Genomic DNA, 13,205 nt, shown 5'->3' with positions numbered 1-13,205 from the left:
TCAGCAACTTTTTGATTATCGATTATTTGCTATGCCAACCGTTTGCTGGTTCAAGCCCCTCAAAAGGTGAAGATTTGCTGCTCGTCTTATATGATGTATCAATGACATATCTTTGGGTTTTGGACTGTGTTTGTGAAACAAGCATTTTGAAGGTTCATCACTTTGGATTTTGGGAAATTACAAGGGTCTTTCATCACATTTTTTGACATTCTATAGACTAAACAAGGGTTGGGTGATATGACAGTATACACCTTGCAACGGTAGAAATATGTCCAGAGATTTGGCAATACCGTTTCCACCGCGGTGGCCATTCTTGCGTGATCTCGTTATTCTCTCATGATATTGCGTGATCTTGTGATCTCATGATCTGGCGAATCCAGCTGCCTGGAGGAGGAGAGTGAAGTAAAGCAGGCAGAGGCATCCCAACCAACCCAATGATGAGGAAAAACTGTAGTTACATGATTACCAGACATTTTCACACTGTAGCTTATTTTGACAGTGTTTTGGCAGCTTTTTGAAATGAAAGATGAGCAAATCCTGCAGGAAATGTCAAGTGTTTTTTTCTTTTGGTATGAATATTGTGTGATTTATATTGCACTGAGTGACTGATGACATTACTTTGGGCTTTGGGAAATTACAAGGATTTTTCTACACAAATTTTAACTTTCAGGATTTAAAAATTATTGTTAGACTTTTTATACTTTATCCAATCATGCATCATAAACAAGGTCGCTTTATGGACATCTAATCCTTAAAATCTTAAAAGTTGAATTAAATTCATCTAGGGCTGCAACTAACGATTATTTTCATTGCCGATTAATCTGTCAACTATTTTCTTGATTAATCGATAAGTTGTTTTATCTATCAGATATCAGAAAGTGGTGAAAAATCTTGATTAGTCAAAAATGAGGTCCTCAAATGTCTTGTTCTGCCCCTCAACTCAAAGATATTCAGTTTACTGTCATAGAGGAGGAAAGAAACCAAAAACAATATTCACATTTAAGAAGCTGGAATCAAAATTTCGATTTTTTCTTCTTAAATTACTCAAAACGATTAATCGATTATCAAAATAGTTGGCGATTAATATAATAGTTGACAACTACTTGATATCAATGAAATATCTTTGGGCTTTGGCCTGTATTTGTGAAACATGCATTTTGAAGGTCACATTGGGCTCTGGGGAATCCAAAACCACTCCTGCAACATAATCCACTTCCATATAATCCATCCATGCGCTCAGTTAGTTCAAAACTTTAATATCTTGGGCTGTAAAATGTTAAAATAAATGTCCAACACAGTTTCCTAGAGCCCAAGCCTCATATTTTTTGCCAGGAAATGACTATACTATTCCTATCTTAATCCTCATGCACAACCACACTGAGCCAAAATGTCAACCAGACACTGTGACATCCCACCTTGTTACATCCAGGGACGTTATTCATGAATGTCTTGGTTTGGTCCTTCAACATGCTGCTTATAATGAACACCACCACAATGGTTCTAGCAGCTGCCATGTCCTCTTCCCAACTGCCTTATTTCTGCAACAACTACAAAAGCTGTGTCCTCAGACTGTGTCCTCCATTTACAGGAACATTGAAAATCTGGAATTAGCCAATTATAAATCCTGCTTTTTCTGTTGCCGAGCTGCTGTCAGCTGCTTTGATGTGAAACCATGACAACCAATTCTCCTCACATTGCCGTAGTAGCACAAGTTCTTGAGGGTCAGGCAATAATTTAAATGTTGTACTAAAAGATGTAATAAAAAGTAAAAATCAATCAACTGTACCAATCTGCGGGAATAAAACATAAGGCCTGAGAGGTTTGTCCTGAATGCTTTAATGGCCCCTGTTAATCAAGCTAATTTAATATTTTCATGAAGGCATCAACTGAGATTTATGATGCACGATTGGATAAAGTATAAAAAGCAAAATATCACTTGAATCCTTACTATGGCCCGTCAGGAACTTCTAAAAGTGGTTGCCAACGTTTGATTGCCATATTTCAAGAAAATGGCCAAGAAAACTTATTTTTTCAATCAACACAATTAGAATCAACCTAAGTTAGGACAGTTTTAGTTATTTCATATATGAGATTTCTGTATTTGTTAATTTGTGTCTCACTTGTTTGAACTATTAACGATTATTTTCATTGTCGATTAATCGATCAGTTGTTTGATCTATAAAATCTCCGAAAAATAGTGAAAAAATGTTGATCAGTGTTTCCCAAAGCCCAAGATGACGTCCTCAAATGTATTGAAACGCCAACAAATATGGATTGAAGCAGAATATTTCGTTAGATAAAAACATGTTGTGAGTTTTGGAAATGATTACGTCTCTCCTTTTTTCAGTAAATTCTGACTTTTGGACTTCACAATGCTCTGGAGTTATTGGAAATGTTTGGATCACTTGAGTCGGAAACAATCCTACGCAGTCACCACTGGAATCTAATTCTACTAATAGCATAATACTAATAATATTAGTGTAGCCTGATCTTTATCTGCAACTGTGCAAAAATGCTGGGTTTAAACAGAATGTGGCCTACTAAGTAGCAAAAAATATATCTTTTTAAATAGTTTTATAAACCGATGTTTGTATAAATTATCTAGTAAGTGTGTTATTATGATTTTAGTTACAGGCAAATCTAATTTTGACAACCTCAGAGCAGACAAATCCTGGCGCACCCTCTGAGATCTTTGGCGGACCCCAGGTTGGAATCCTGATGAAGTTAAATTCTTAATAAATAATGACTGTGGATGTTTTTTCTTTTAACTTTAACGGATGCTTATTTAGTCATCGATAAATATTGATATAGGAAAAAAGTATTTACGTATAACAATATTTATTCACAACTAAATAAGCAACCGTTGAGAGAGATAAATAGAGGTCGATATACTGTAGATCGATATATACTGTAGATCCTAGATATAAATAGATCTATCGATAGATATATAGAGATAGATCAAGTCACATTGTATTTTACATAGATTAACACACATTTTGTTTCTGCAGTCTTTGTCACACAAACAGACAGAGGTATATATATATACACACACAATGATTTAATTTAGACCAAGTGACTCAGCTCCACTAACAAAGCAAAACACAATTATCAATGAGAGACTATTGTTACTTCATTTAGACTCGATTAATAAGGCCGGCTAATGTATTTGGTCTGTAAATTACAACAAGACTGAATAAATTAGCTTAGATTAACTTAGTTTGTCAGTCAGATCAGAGCATTGTTGATCAGTTTTTATCAGCTCTATGGATGGAAACGCTAAGATTCCTTAAATGAGTTAACTTGTTTTCTAGCTGATGGAGGTGTACAGTATGATGTATTAGGGTTTGCTGAGGGCCATTCATTTCAATCTCTTTTCCAAACAAACTCTGACAGTTACAGTTATTTTTTGTTCAGGTTCGGCTGTCTCGTGTTGGCACCATTCACATTAGTGGATTATTCTGTAATGTTGTTGACTGGTGATTGTTTAACTTGGTTAGTCCACACTTAACAACTTAATCTGGTGTAGAGAATCAATGGGACATCCTCATTGGATGATTAACCAATTGAGCATTTAGTCTAAAAATAGAAACAGCCAGGAAATAGTGAAAATCACACTTTCCCAAGAGTCCAAGCTGACCTCTTTAAATATCTAAATAACCAACGGACCAAAAGCCAGAGATATTCTATTTACAATTATATTTAAAAACAGAGAAAAGCAACAAATCCTCACATTGGAGAAGCTGAAACCAGAGAATTACTGCTGTTTTTGCTTGAGAAACACATTATTTGATTATGAAAATTGACGCCGATAAAGCTGTTTTTTTAACACCTGTAAAACAGCTGCCAACAGCAGTAACCGGATCTTACGAAATCATTGCAAGACGTCCAAATATGGCCTGATTCATGTCCTGATCTGAGGTCACTTTTGCCTGCCAGGCTGATACATTATCACTTCCTACTGACAGTCTCGCAGTGGACAGCTAAACTCTCACTCTTTTATCAAAATCACATTCCTGCAGCACTTCAGTCTTGGAAACGAAGCTGTCATATCCATTGTTTCAGCTTTTAGAACAAATCTTTCTGCCAGTTACCCTCAAGGGCAATGAGGCAGATGTGATTTGTTTGCTAGAAAAAAGGCCTATTTCCACACTGTGTGGGAGCCGATCACTGTAAGCCTGGCTTATTGCCAGGGAGTAAATTACTGGGTAACATCATCCCCCAGCGACGACACCGATCAGATGAGGATCCTCTCAGGTGACCGTGCTCTGCTGTCTCATCATCCCATCAGTGAACCTCACCAGAGGCCATTTGCCATTTTACTGTTCTGTCACACCAGTTTTTATCTCTTTTAAGCTGCACTGAGCTGATGAGAGCTGGGGAAACGTCAAATAGAGAAATGTGCAATAAAACAAAAGATGGTCGTTATAGTACTTTCACTTCTCGTCTTATACTTTCTTTTTTAATGTTTTTTTATGTCAGCACATATCGTTGATACATTTCCTTTCAGTTATTTAAACATCTTTACACACTTTTTTAAAATATTTTTTTATCTTTAATCTACAGATAACACAGTGCATAGATGAAAACATGTTTCATTTAATGTTTCAGTTGATATTTCTACTGCTGCTAGGACTTTCTGTTACAGTTTCATGCATGTTACTTTAAACATCTTTTATAGATTACCTTTTTTCATACTCTATATATGTCTTCTACTGTTTCCAGCCACTTGTTTACCTTGGAAGGTTAAATTTTTTCCAACTTCTTGGTATTTGTTTGAGTGTTGTGATTCTCACGTTCCAAAAAAAGATAAATTCCTTCCTTTTTTAGGCTTTGGGGATGTGTTCCCAGAAGTATACTGAGTATCTGCTCTATTATGTATATGATATTGATACTTTCACTAGTGCTAAGACTGTACAATTTTTCTGTTTTATTTCATTGTAAATTAAACATCTTTGGGTTTTGGCTGCAGTTCAAAGAAAACATCTTGGTTTCCAAACTTTTTGGCTTGTGATATCCCTTATCATGAAGCAATATCTCCATGCAACCTTCCATCAAAGGTTGCGTATCTATTAAGTTATGAGCAGTTCAATCGATAAATTCCTTTCCCTTCTCAGATCATTTCATCAGAATAATGTTTAGAAGCCTCAAAGTGTGAAACTATACAGTATTTCACACGAAAGAAGCAAAGATTAGAGACAAGTCTGTGCATCAGTATTTAGTTTGTTCTTATTTCTTACCATTGTGATCATCTCGCGACCCCTTGGATTGATTTCACACTCAACTAGGGGTGCAAGAAAATATCAAAAATATGTTTTGTGATACTGTATCGATTCTCAAAAAAACTTTATCATTTTTTAATTAATAGTTTCCATGCAAAGATTAACTCAGTCAATATTTTATTTTATTTGCAAAGATATGCGTGAACAAAAAACTGATTGAACAAAAAAGTAAACTTTTTTACTCAGATTTTAATGCATGTGGTGTGTTCTTTATACTGACAGTTTTCCTAAAAATTGCTTTAAAAAATTGCAATATATCGCCTTGCTTACAATATCTCAATATATCCCAATATATCATGAATCATAACCTGTATCACGATATGTATCGCCAATACACAGCCCTAGTCCCGACCCTCAGGTTTGTCAATTAATTAAATAGATAATCTATGAGTAATGAAAATGAGTTACAGCCTATAGTCAGCACTATAGAGGTTGCTTTCTACCTTGTTTCATCCTATTTTTATGTGTCCCCTGTCATGAAACAGATGATGAAAAAGGCTAGTCAGTGGGTTGAAACCCTTTAGACAGCAGCCTGCTGGGGTGCCTTACCTACTGCTTCAGGTTAATGGCTCAGAAAAAGAATGGGAGGGACAAAAGCGGCGCTACTAGCCGAGTAATATGCTCTTGTGCATTCACCCATTTTTACAGCATGTGAAGAGCCGGAGAGAGAGAGAGGTCAGTGTCAGGCGACAGGAGATGGCTCATTAGTGCTGTAGATGTCTTCTCCAGGGGCAGAGGACCGACTTAACCTCACTGCCCTCAAACCCACACACACGTACACACACACATACCTTAACGCTAAGGACAATCACTTTACTGTTTCAAAGCTTATTTCAGGTTTAAATGTCAGGTCAGCCAGCCACGGCAGCGACTCTCTTCCATCACTGCCAATCAGAGTCATTTGTCCTGGGAATGAATGCCGATTGTAACCTTTCCCACTGAAGGAAAAAGCCAGATGTTAGTGGGTGTTATTGGGTTATTTTGCCCAGTGGGAAAGGGGTTTTAGTCTCAATCGTTACCTTTCTCCCCTCCCCCCCTCTGACCCTCTGTTCCCTCCTATTACAGTAGGTCTGCTGGAGCCAGGTAACTCCCATGGCTAGAGTAGATAACAGCAACCATTATCAAATTCCAAGCATTTAAACAGCAGCTCGGCATCGATCGCCGTAGCGCCGGGTTACAACCGTCTTACCCGAATGGTGCCAGAACGGTCTGGGGACGAGGTCTACCCTCATCCACAAACAACCTGATCTGGTGCCTCAGTGTGACGTATTTAGTGTGACTTATTCTCACCGTATGCACTCCAAAATCCATCATCACATCATGCTATCTCACTATATCTATCCTTTTGTTTGAGAACCAACAGGCAGGAGATCCCTAAACCCATTTGGAGGTCATCCTAATTAACAAGATTACATAACTGATCAGATTACTGCGATACTCCCCAATCAATTAGTACAACATGTAACGTACATACAGTAATTACAGCACTACCCAGGCCTGAGCGATAATCAAATACAATCGACTTTTAGCAGCGTCGTATTGGGATGATACGATTAGGGATGCACCGATCCAAATGCGCTTGTATCAGAGCCAATACTGATCTTGTTATGTAGATCGGGTATCTGCCATGATGTGACCAATCAAGGATCTTTTTCAGTCACATTTATCCTGTCATGACAAGCTGCTAACTCTGTTTTTATTGATACAGCAATCTCTGGCATCATGTTACCTCACATAAAAATGATTCCAATGAGCTCACAGGGGGAGTTTTCGGGAAAACTGGTACTTTGTATTATGGCCAAAATCTTCTATCATTTAGGTAATTTCATATCTCGATAACGATATATACTGTATCAGGATATAGCATGTTTTCTGGTAATTCAATAAATATAGTCTTTATGAAATAACCACATGGTAAAGCCTATTTTTGTATACTCCCGTGTGATTTAAATACTTGACAAATGAAACGTACTGAGTATTTTTTAAGTTTTAAGTGAAATTATTGAGGAAAACTAAATAAATATAGGCCTCGCCTGTATTGCGATAGAAACAATATATATAAAAAAATATGATAGACATTTTTATATAATTTTGATGATATATATCATCATATAACTCAGCCCTACTTTGTATAAGCAGATCCAGAGTAAAGATGTCAAACTTTGTATAGAAAGAAAAAAAAAGTATTTTGATTATTTATTTATTTTATGTGATTTTGTTTACATTTGGCATATCATGTATGTATCGATATTGAAAAAATATCCTTATTAATATCGTGATAATGAACAACGCTTTCTTAACCTTTAGTAAAAGATGGAAACGGGTCAACATGAAGATTCACACAAGAATTTTGCCTTCTGCTGTTATCCTATATCATGACAGAAACGATATAGAAAAATATATGATAGACATTTTTATATCGTTTTGACAATATATATCGTCATATTGCCCTACTTTGTATCAGCAGACAAACAGAGTAAAGATGTCAAAATCGGTATAGAGAGAAAAATTAAGTTCAACTTCATGACTCAGAGCAAGTTGTAATCAAACAAAATAAATTCAGGAAGTTTTTTTGGCATCTCATGTATGTATCAATATTGAAAAATATCCTTATCAATATCATGATAATGACCTCAACCATACTGCCCATTCTCCCAAGAATAGGGCTGTCCTCGACCAAAGTAATCCTTAGTCGAGTAATCAATTAGTTGATTTAATTTACAGATCTGTAAAACTGAGTTTCTCCACAAACTCGACTAAGACCAAAACGACCGATAAGTCAACTAATAGCCTAAGAGGGGGCAGCCCTACCTAAGAAGCTAAGAAGCTTGTGTCTTTTCCCTTCACCATCAGACAGTAATGGCTTTGACCAGTGGGGCCCCCCTGTGTGTGTGTGCTGCTGACTGAAACCCTTCTTTCTCATCCAGCGCACTCAGCTCTCCCTCAGTCACAGCACATTGTTCTGAACTGAAAGAAAAGACGACATCACTCTCCAGACTCTCTCTCCCTCGAGAGTGAGGAGATAAAAAAAAAAGAAAAAGAGGCTAAGCGATAAGGAACATTTCCTTGTCCTCTGCTACAGTACACGGCCGGAGAGTAATAGTCTACAGGAGGAAACAGGATCACGTTTCAGAGCGGGGACAATAAAGCATAGAGAGGCCAGCCAGGAGGCAGGAAAGGGCTGACTCGGTGATTCTCACTGTGTTTCTGTACGTGCATTTGTCTCTGTAAGTTAACAGGACACGAGGACATGCAGAATGTGTAACACTATGGCCCTATTATATTGACCCAGACACATCAGAGTAGCTGGACTGTCGCTCTTATCAGCTCAGACAGTATTCAATACATTAAACTCCTGTCAGCTAATGCCCTCTGAGGGCTGTCGGTGTGATTGCTAAATGAATAAATCAACGCGCAGTCACACATTTGCGTGAACATGTGAGTAAGATCACGGTGAAAGATTAGGTCAAAATGAAGATTCACACAAGAATTTGCCCTTTGATGGAATTTCGCCTTCTGCTCCTCGCCTTCACAGAAAAGCACAAACAAGCGCCAAAGATTTCTAGGCAGCATGTCCAAGTCCACGCTCTAATTTATTGGATGTTAAGCTGCCTGAATATTGAGTCACAGTTGTGTGCGTCTTTGCATTTTTGTGAGTGTGTGTGTGTGTTCCAGAGATGCCATGTACCTTGACAGCAGGCGTGACTCCGTCCTCAGCGGTGCTCTGCCCGTTCTGTCAAAAAAGCACATGTGAGAAACAGTCAGAGTGTGTGACAGTGCATATATCATCTGTGTGTGTGAGTGAAGAAGGTAGACACAGAAAGAGAGGGAGAGAGAGATACAAGAGGATATTTGCAAGACTGTGTGGGTGGCAACAGTCCACTGCATCTAGCACTTTGCTCCTCGGCTGGCAAACCTAATAATCTCGGGCTGACACACATCGTTCATCCGATCCCCGGTAGGTGAGTCTCGCAGAAAAGGGTAATCATTGTTATTTGTAAAAACAATGGCTCACTGAAGGCTGTTCGGAAAATTAACATGTTGTTCATACGGCAGATGTGGGCGGCTAACTTTGAACATACAGTAGGATTACATGATTAGATGTGTGTGTATCATTCTGTTGCACACAAAGGTCGAACAAACAAGGAGAATGATGAGCAGAGGATAGAGGGGATTTTGAGAGATACCTGTAATGTACTTTTTAAGTCAAATTAGGATTACGTCATCAGTAAGATCCGTTGTCTAGCTGACTCAGGGCATTTATACATATAGAGCAGTGGTTCTCAACCTTTTTCGTATCAAGGACACCTAAAATTGAAACACATTAGGTCAAGGACTCCCATTTGATAAGATTTCGCTTCAGGGACCTCTGTCTGAAAAGATTTTGGTTGTTAAATATGATTAAGACCAGAATTCTATAGTTGTCAGCTAAAGTTGAAGAGAAAACTATGGAGGAAGTGAAACCTATGATCAGAATGGTCACTATTATGACTATTACTCACATTGGACTCACTTCTATAGTGAATTAAATAGTGAAAACATACTACCCCCCATTTTTCTGTGTACGCCTTGGAACTCCCTCAAGTACCCCCTGGGGGTTCATAGACCCCTGGTTGAGAACCCCGGATACAGAGGACTTCATCATGTGAGGATCACAGAACGCTAAAAAATGTACGAAAACATTTTAGTGAGGAAAAACTGCCATGGTCATTTTCAAAGGGGTCCCTTGACCTCTGACCTCAAGATATGTGACTAAAAACTCTGAGATGAGGGAAAACTGTATCCTATTAGATAAAACAGATGTTGACAAACTGCAATTATTATTAAATTAATTAATTAACAAGAGAGAAAAGGTCAAAACCGAAGCAGCAGAGGTCGAGATATTCTGACTTTTAGTCCCTGGAAGGGATCAAGCTCCAAAAACACAGGATCCTACACTTCCTATAATGCACTTTAGTAGTGTCTTTCGTCAGACCCTCCTTTCCTTGTAATGCCCATGCCTTTCAAACTTGACATTGAACAGTTTTTAATGCAGACTTTCTGGTAAAAACTTACACACCAACATACTTGACAAAGCTCCTCTAGAGCCACAGACGACTACAATACAATAAAATAGTTTTCACAGTCTAACACCTCCCTATGAATAGTACATTGACCTTAACATGTAGAGTGGTCTTTTAATGATGTGTAGTGTTTTATCTCTAAAACATGTCAAAATAAATCTATGACCTCTTCCACTGATTAAAGAAGCACTTGTGGGTCCAAAGTCAAGTATTCTGGCCAAGTGTGAGAACACCCTAAATAAACTACTCCCCCGCTTTTTGCTTTGTGTTTCCATCCTAGAGGGGCGACCCCGGGGTTGTTCACTTCCTCCATGCCCTCTTCCCTCTTCCTCTTCCTTTAGACTGCACAAAACACGACAGGCAGTCGACACAATGACAAGCAGCGGCCAAAACAATCAAAAACTAAACAGAACGGGTACACAGAGCGAGGCGTAAAGGGAGCACAAGAGAGCTGCTTTGCTGAGTTCTTGTATACCGAAGGAACAAGAACAGAACGAACACAGACCGTGGATCTGATTTACTGTCGCTCTAATACCTCACACAATACATTCTGTGCTGAGAGATTGGATATGTTTGGCAACTGGATGCACTTCCTTATTTCCTGTTTCACTCTAGCAATAACCCAACAGCTATAAATCAGATGGGTGCTACAACCCCGGGCATTTTTTACAGACCAGCAGTTCATCTGGTTGGACTTTAATCGTCATCTCCAGGGAGGCAATTTAATTTAGCCAAACTGTGCCAGTCATAAAAGCTGTAACGCGAGGTGACAGGAGAAATGGAAACAATTAAGCGGACCAAGTGCAGTTCGAAGTCGAGCGCAGATGTGTTTTAGGAGCGGTGATTTCAAAAGAAGAGGAAGTGCAGAGTGTGCTGTTACAGACAAATTGAATCTCAAAGTGAAATCTTCCCTCTTCACTCCACGCTCCGACTCTTTCCTTTCCTTTCATCTCGTATTATGCCATCAGTGAGGTGTGTTCAATCCAGTACGGTGAAGACCAGTGGTGGGAATCATAAGTGTGCGAGTGTCTGGAGTTTCTGTGTGTGTGTGTGTGTGTGTGTGTGGTCAACAATGCCTTCCCGACGTTGCTGCTCAACACATTTCAACCTCATTAGCTTTGCATGGCTGATCCAAGTGGCCCAGTTATTGGTGCTTCCCCTCCCCTGGGCTTCCTCAATGAGAGCGCAGGCATGCACACACACACACACACACACACACACAGCCACATAAATATGCTCAAAGACGTTACTAAACAAACAGGATTTAGAAACCATTGTGCATGGACTGTACTGTGCAGAAACACATTCAGAAAAACGATGCAAGATGCACTTAAGTTGAATCGAAGAAATTTCCAGGCCACATGCAGGCTGTAAACTGATTTACAGACCGACCTATTAAGCCTGCCGGAGCTGGGCAGCAGGAACTTTTAATTTCTCACAGGACTCCTATATGATTAGGCAAAGCAAACAATCAAAGAGCGCTGGTGCTGTGTGTGTGTTTGATAGATAAATCTGTGTTTTAACAGCGTGATTAGAGCAGCGCTGCCCCGTAACCAGGCAACTAAGAAATACAATAACCATTCTTCTGTCTGTGCCCGTGATCCTGTCTGACTGAATTTCTCGTAATCTCACTGGCTGCAAGTATTGACAGCAGGTCACATTACTAATGTCGCCTTTTGGTCAATGCCAGAAAATGGACAACAGCTATTTCTAGCACTCCCTAACATAGGAAACCGTACAGTCTTGGCTTCACTCACAGGTTAACCTTTAACTCTGAAAGTCAAACAGACACAAGAACTCACTTTCTCAGGGCTCCTATCGAGCAGAGGGTTTTGTTATCACATGCCCACCCAGCCCTGTTCCACTCCCACAGCCCTGCTCAGGTGTTCAACAGGTCACACCCAGATTAGCTGCAGCTAAGCCTACAGTACGTGCATGCACATGCACACAGGGAGCAAAGCACGAACTTGCGCAAGCACCCAGACAAGTACTTGACTCGAGTGTGCACCGCTGACCACGCCTGGCGTGCAAACATGGCACACATTCCATGTGTTAACCCTACTTTCTCCTCTACATGCCCCGTTACGTAATAACTGAAAAAAACATCTCTCTCCACCATCCGGGCTTGTGCAATCCTGTCTGTGCTCTTTAAGTCTTGGCTTGTGCAGTCCTTCCTAATGAATAGTAAACACACTTTTACTTTTTTTTTGCTCTGTCTCATCTCCTCCGTCTACTGAAGATGTACAATTCCACTCTTATTCTTAAACGTGAGGAGAGAATACTGCAAAAGGAGGTAGCGTATGAGACAATGGATTTCACTTTCAGGCTCGATTGGTGGACCAAAATACAATTTGATCAGATAGGAGTTCAGGTTGTAAAAGTAAATGGCGAGTTCAGTTTGAACTAAGCAAAGAAAAGAAAGGCTGGCTGACGGTGAAAAGAATGAGGACAATAAAAACCCATTCATAAAACCCATTGACTTCCAGACGAAGGAACCAGAAGGGCTAAAATGCTAACTCATTTCTGGGTTTTAGGACTCCTGCAGCCCTCAATAAGATCAAAAGTATGAAGTTTCAGTTTTGGCACTGGTGGGATTCCTTATTAAGAGTCAAAAAGCTTGAAGGAATGTGGATCCAGCATTAATGTGCAATAAATAAACACTGACAGAAGCATGATTCAGATCTTTTGGAGGACCTTCACTAACCTACTAATGACAGTGGCCAATGCAGGTGGTAGTGACTCAACAGGGACGGCATGGGGATGATTTGTCGGAGGTGCCTTTATCAGAGATGAATCACTGAGAAGTTAATTCATAACACACGTGGTTTGGTGATGAATAAAAGTGCTCAAACAGATTTTTTTT

General features: G+C 39.3%; 1 protein-coding gene across 4 annotated transcripts in view; it reads right to left on the bottom strand.

Moving 5' to 3' along the window:
* The window catches only part of rps6ka1 (ribosomal protein S6 kinase a, polypeptide 1), a 60,080-nt gene that overhangs the window by 37,073 nt on the left and 9,802 nt on the right, over positions 1 to 13,205 (bottom strand). For all 4 annotated transcript variants that reach the window (XM_074660510.1, XM_074660511.1, XM_074660514.1 and 1 more), the window contains one exon: positions 8,968 to 9,012. In XM_074660510.1, the coding sequence (XP_074516611.1) occupies positions 8,968 to 9,012 (45 nt within the window). The remainder of the gene's footprint in view (positions 1 to 8,967; positions 9,013 to 13,205) is intronic.

The sequence above is a fragment of the Sebastes fasciatus genome, chromosome 15 (assembly GCF_043250625.1).
Source record: "Sebastes fasciatus isolate fSebFas1 chromosome 15, fSebFas1.pri, whole genome shotgun sequence".
In the NCBI taxonomy this organism is placed as follows: Eukaryota; Metazoa; Chordata; class Actinopteri; order Perciformes; family Sebastidae; genus Sebastes; species Sebastes fasciatus.
This window is presented reverse-complemented; position numbering and strand designations above follow the sequence as displayed.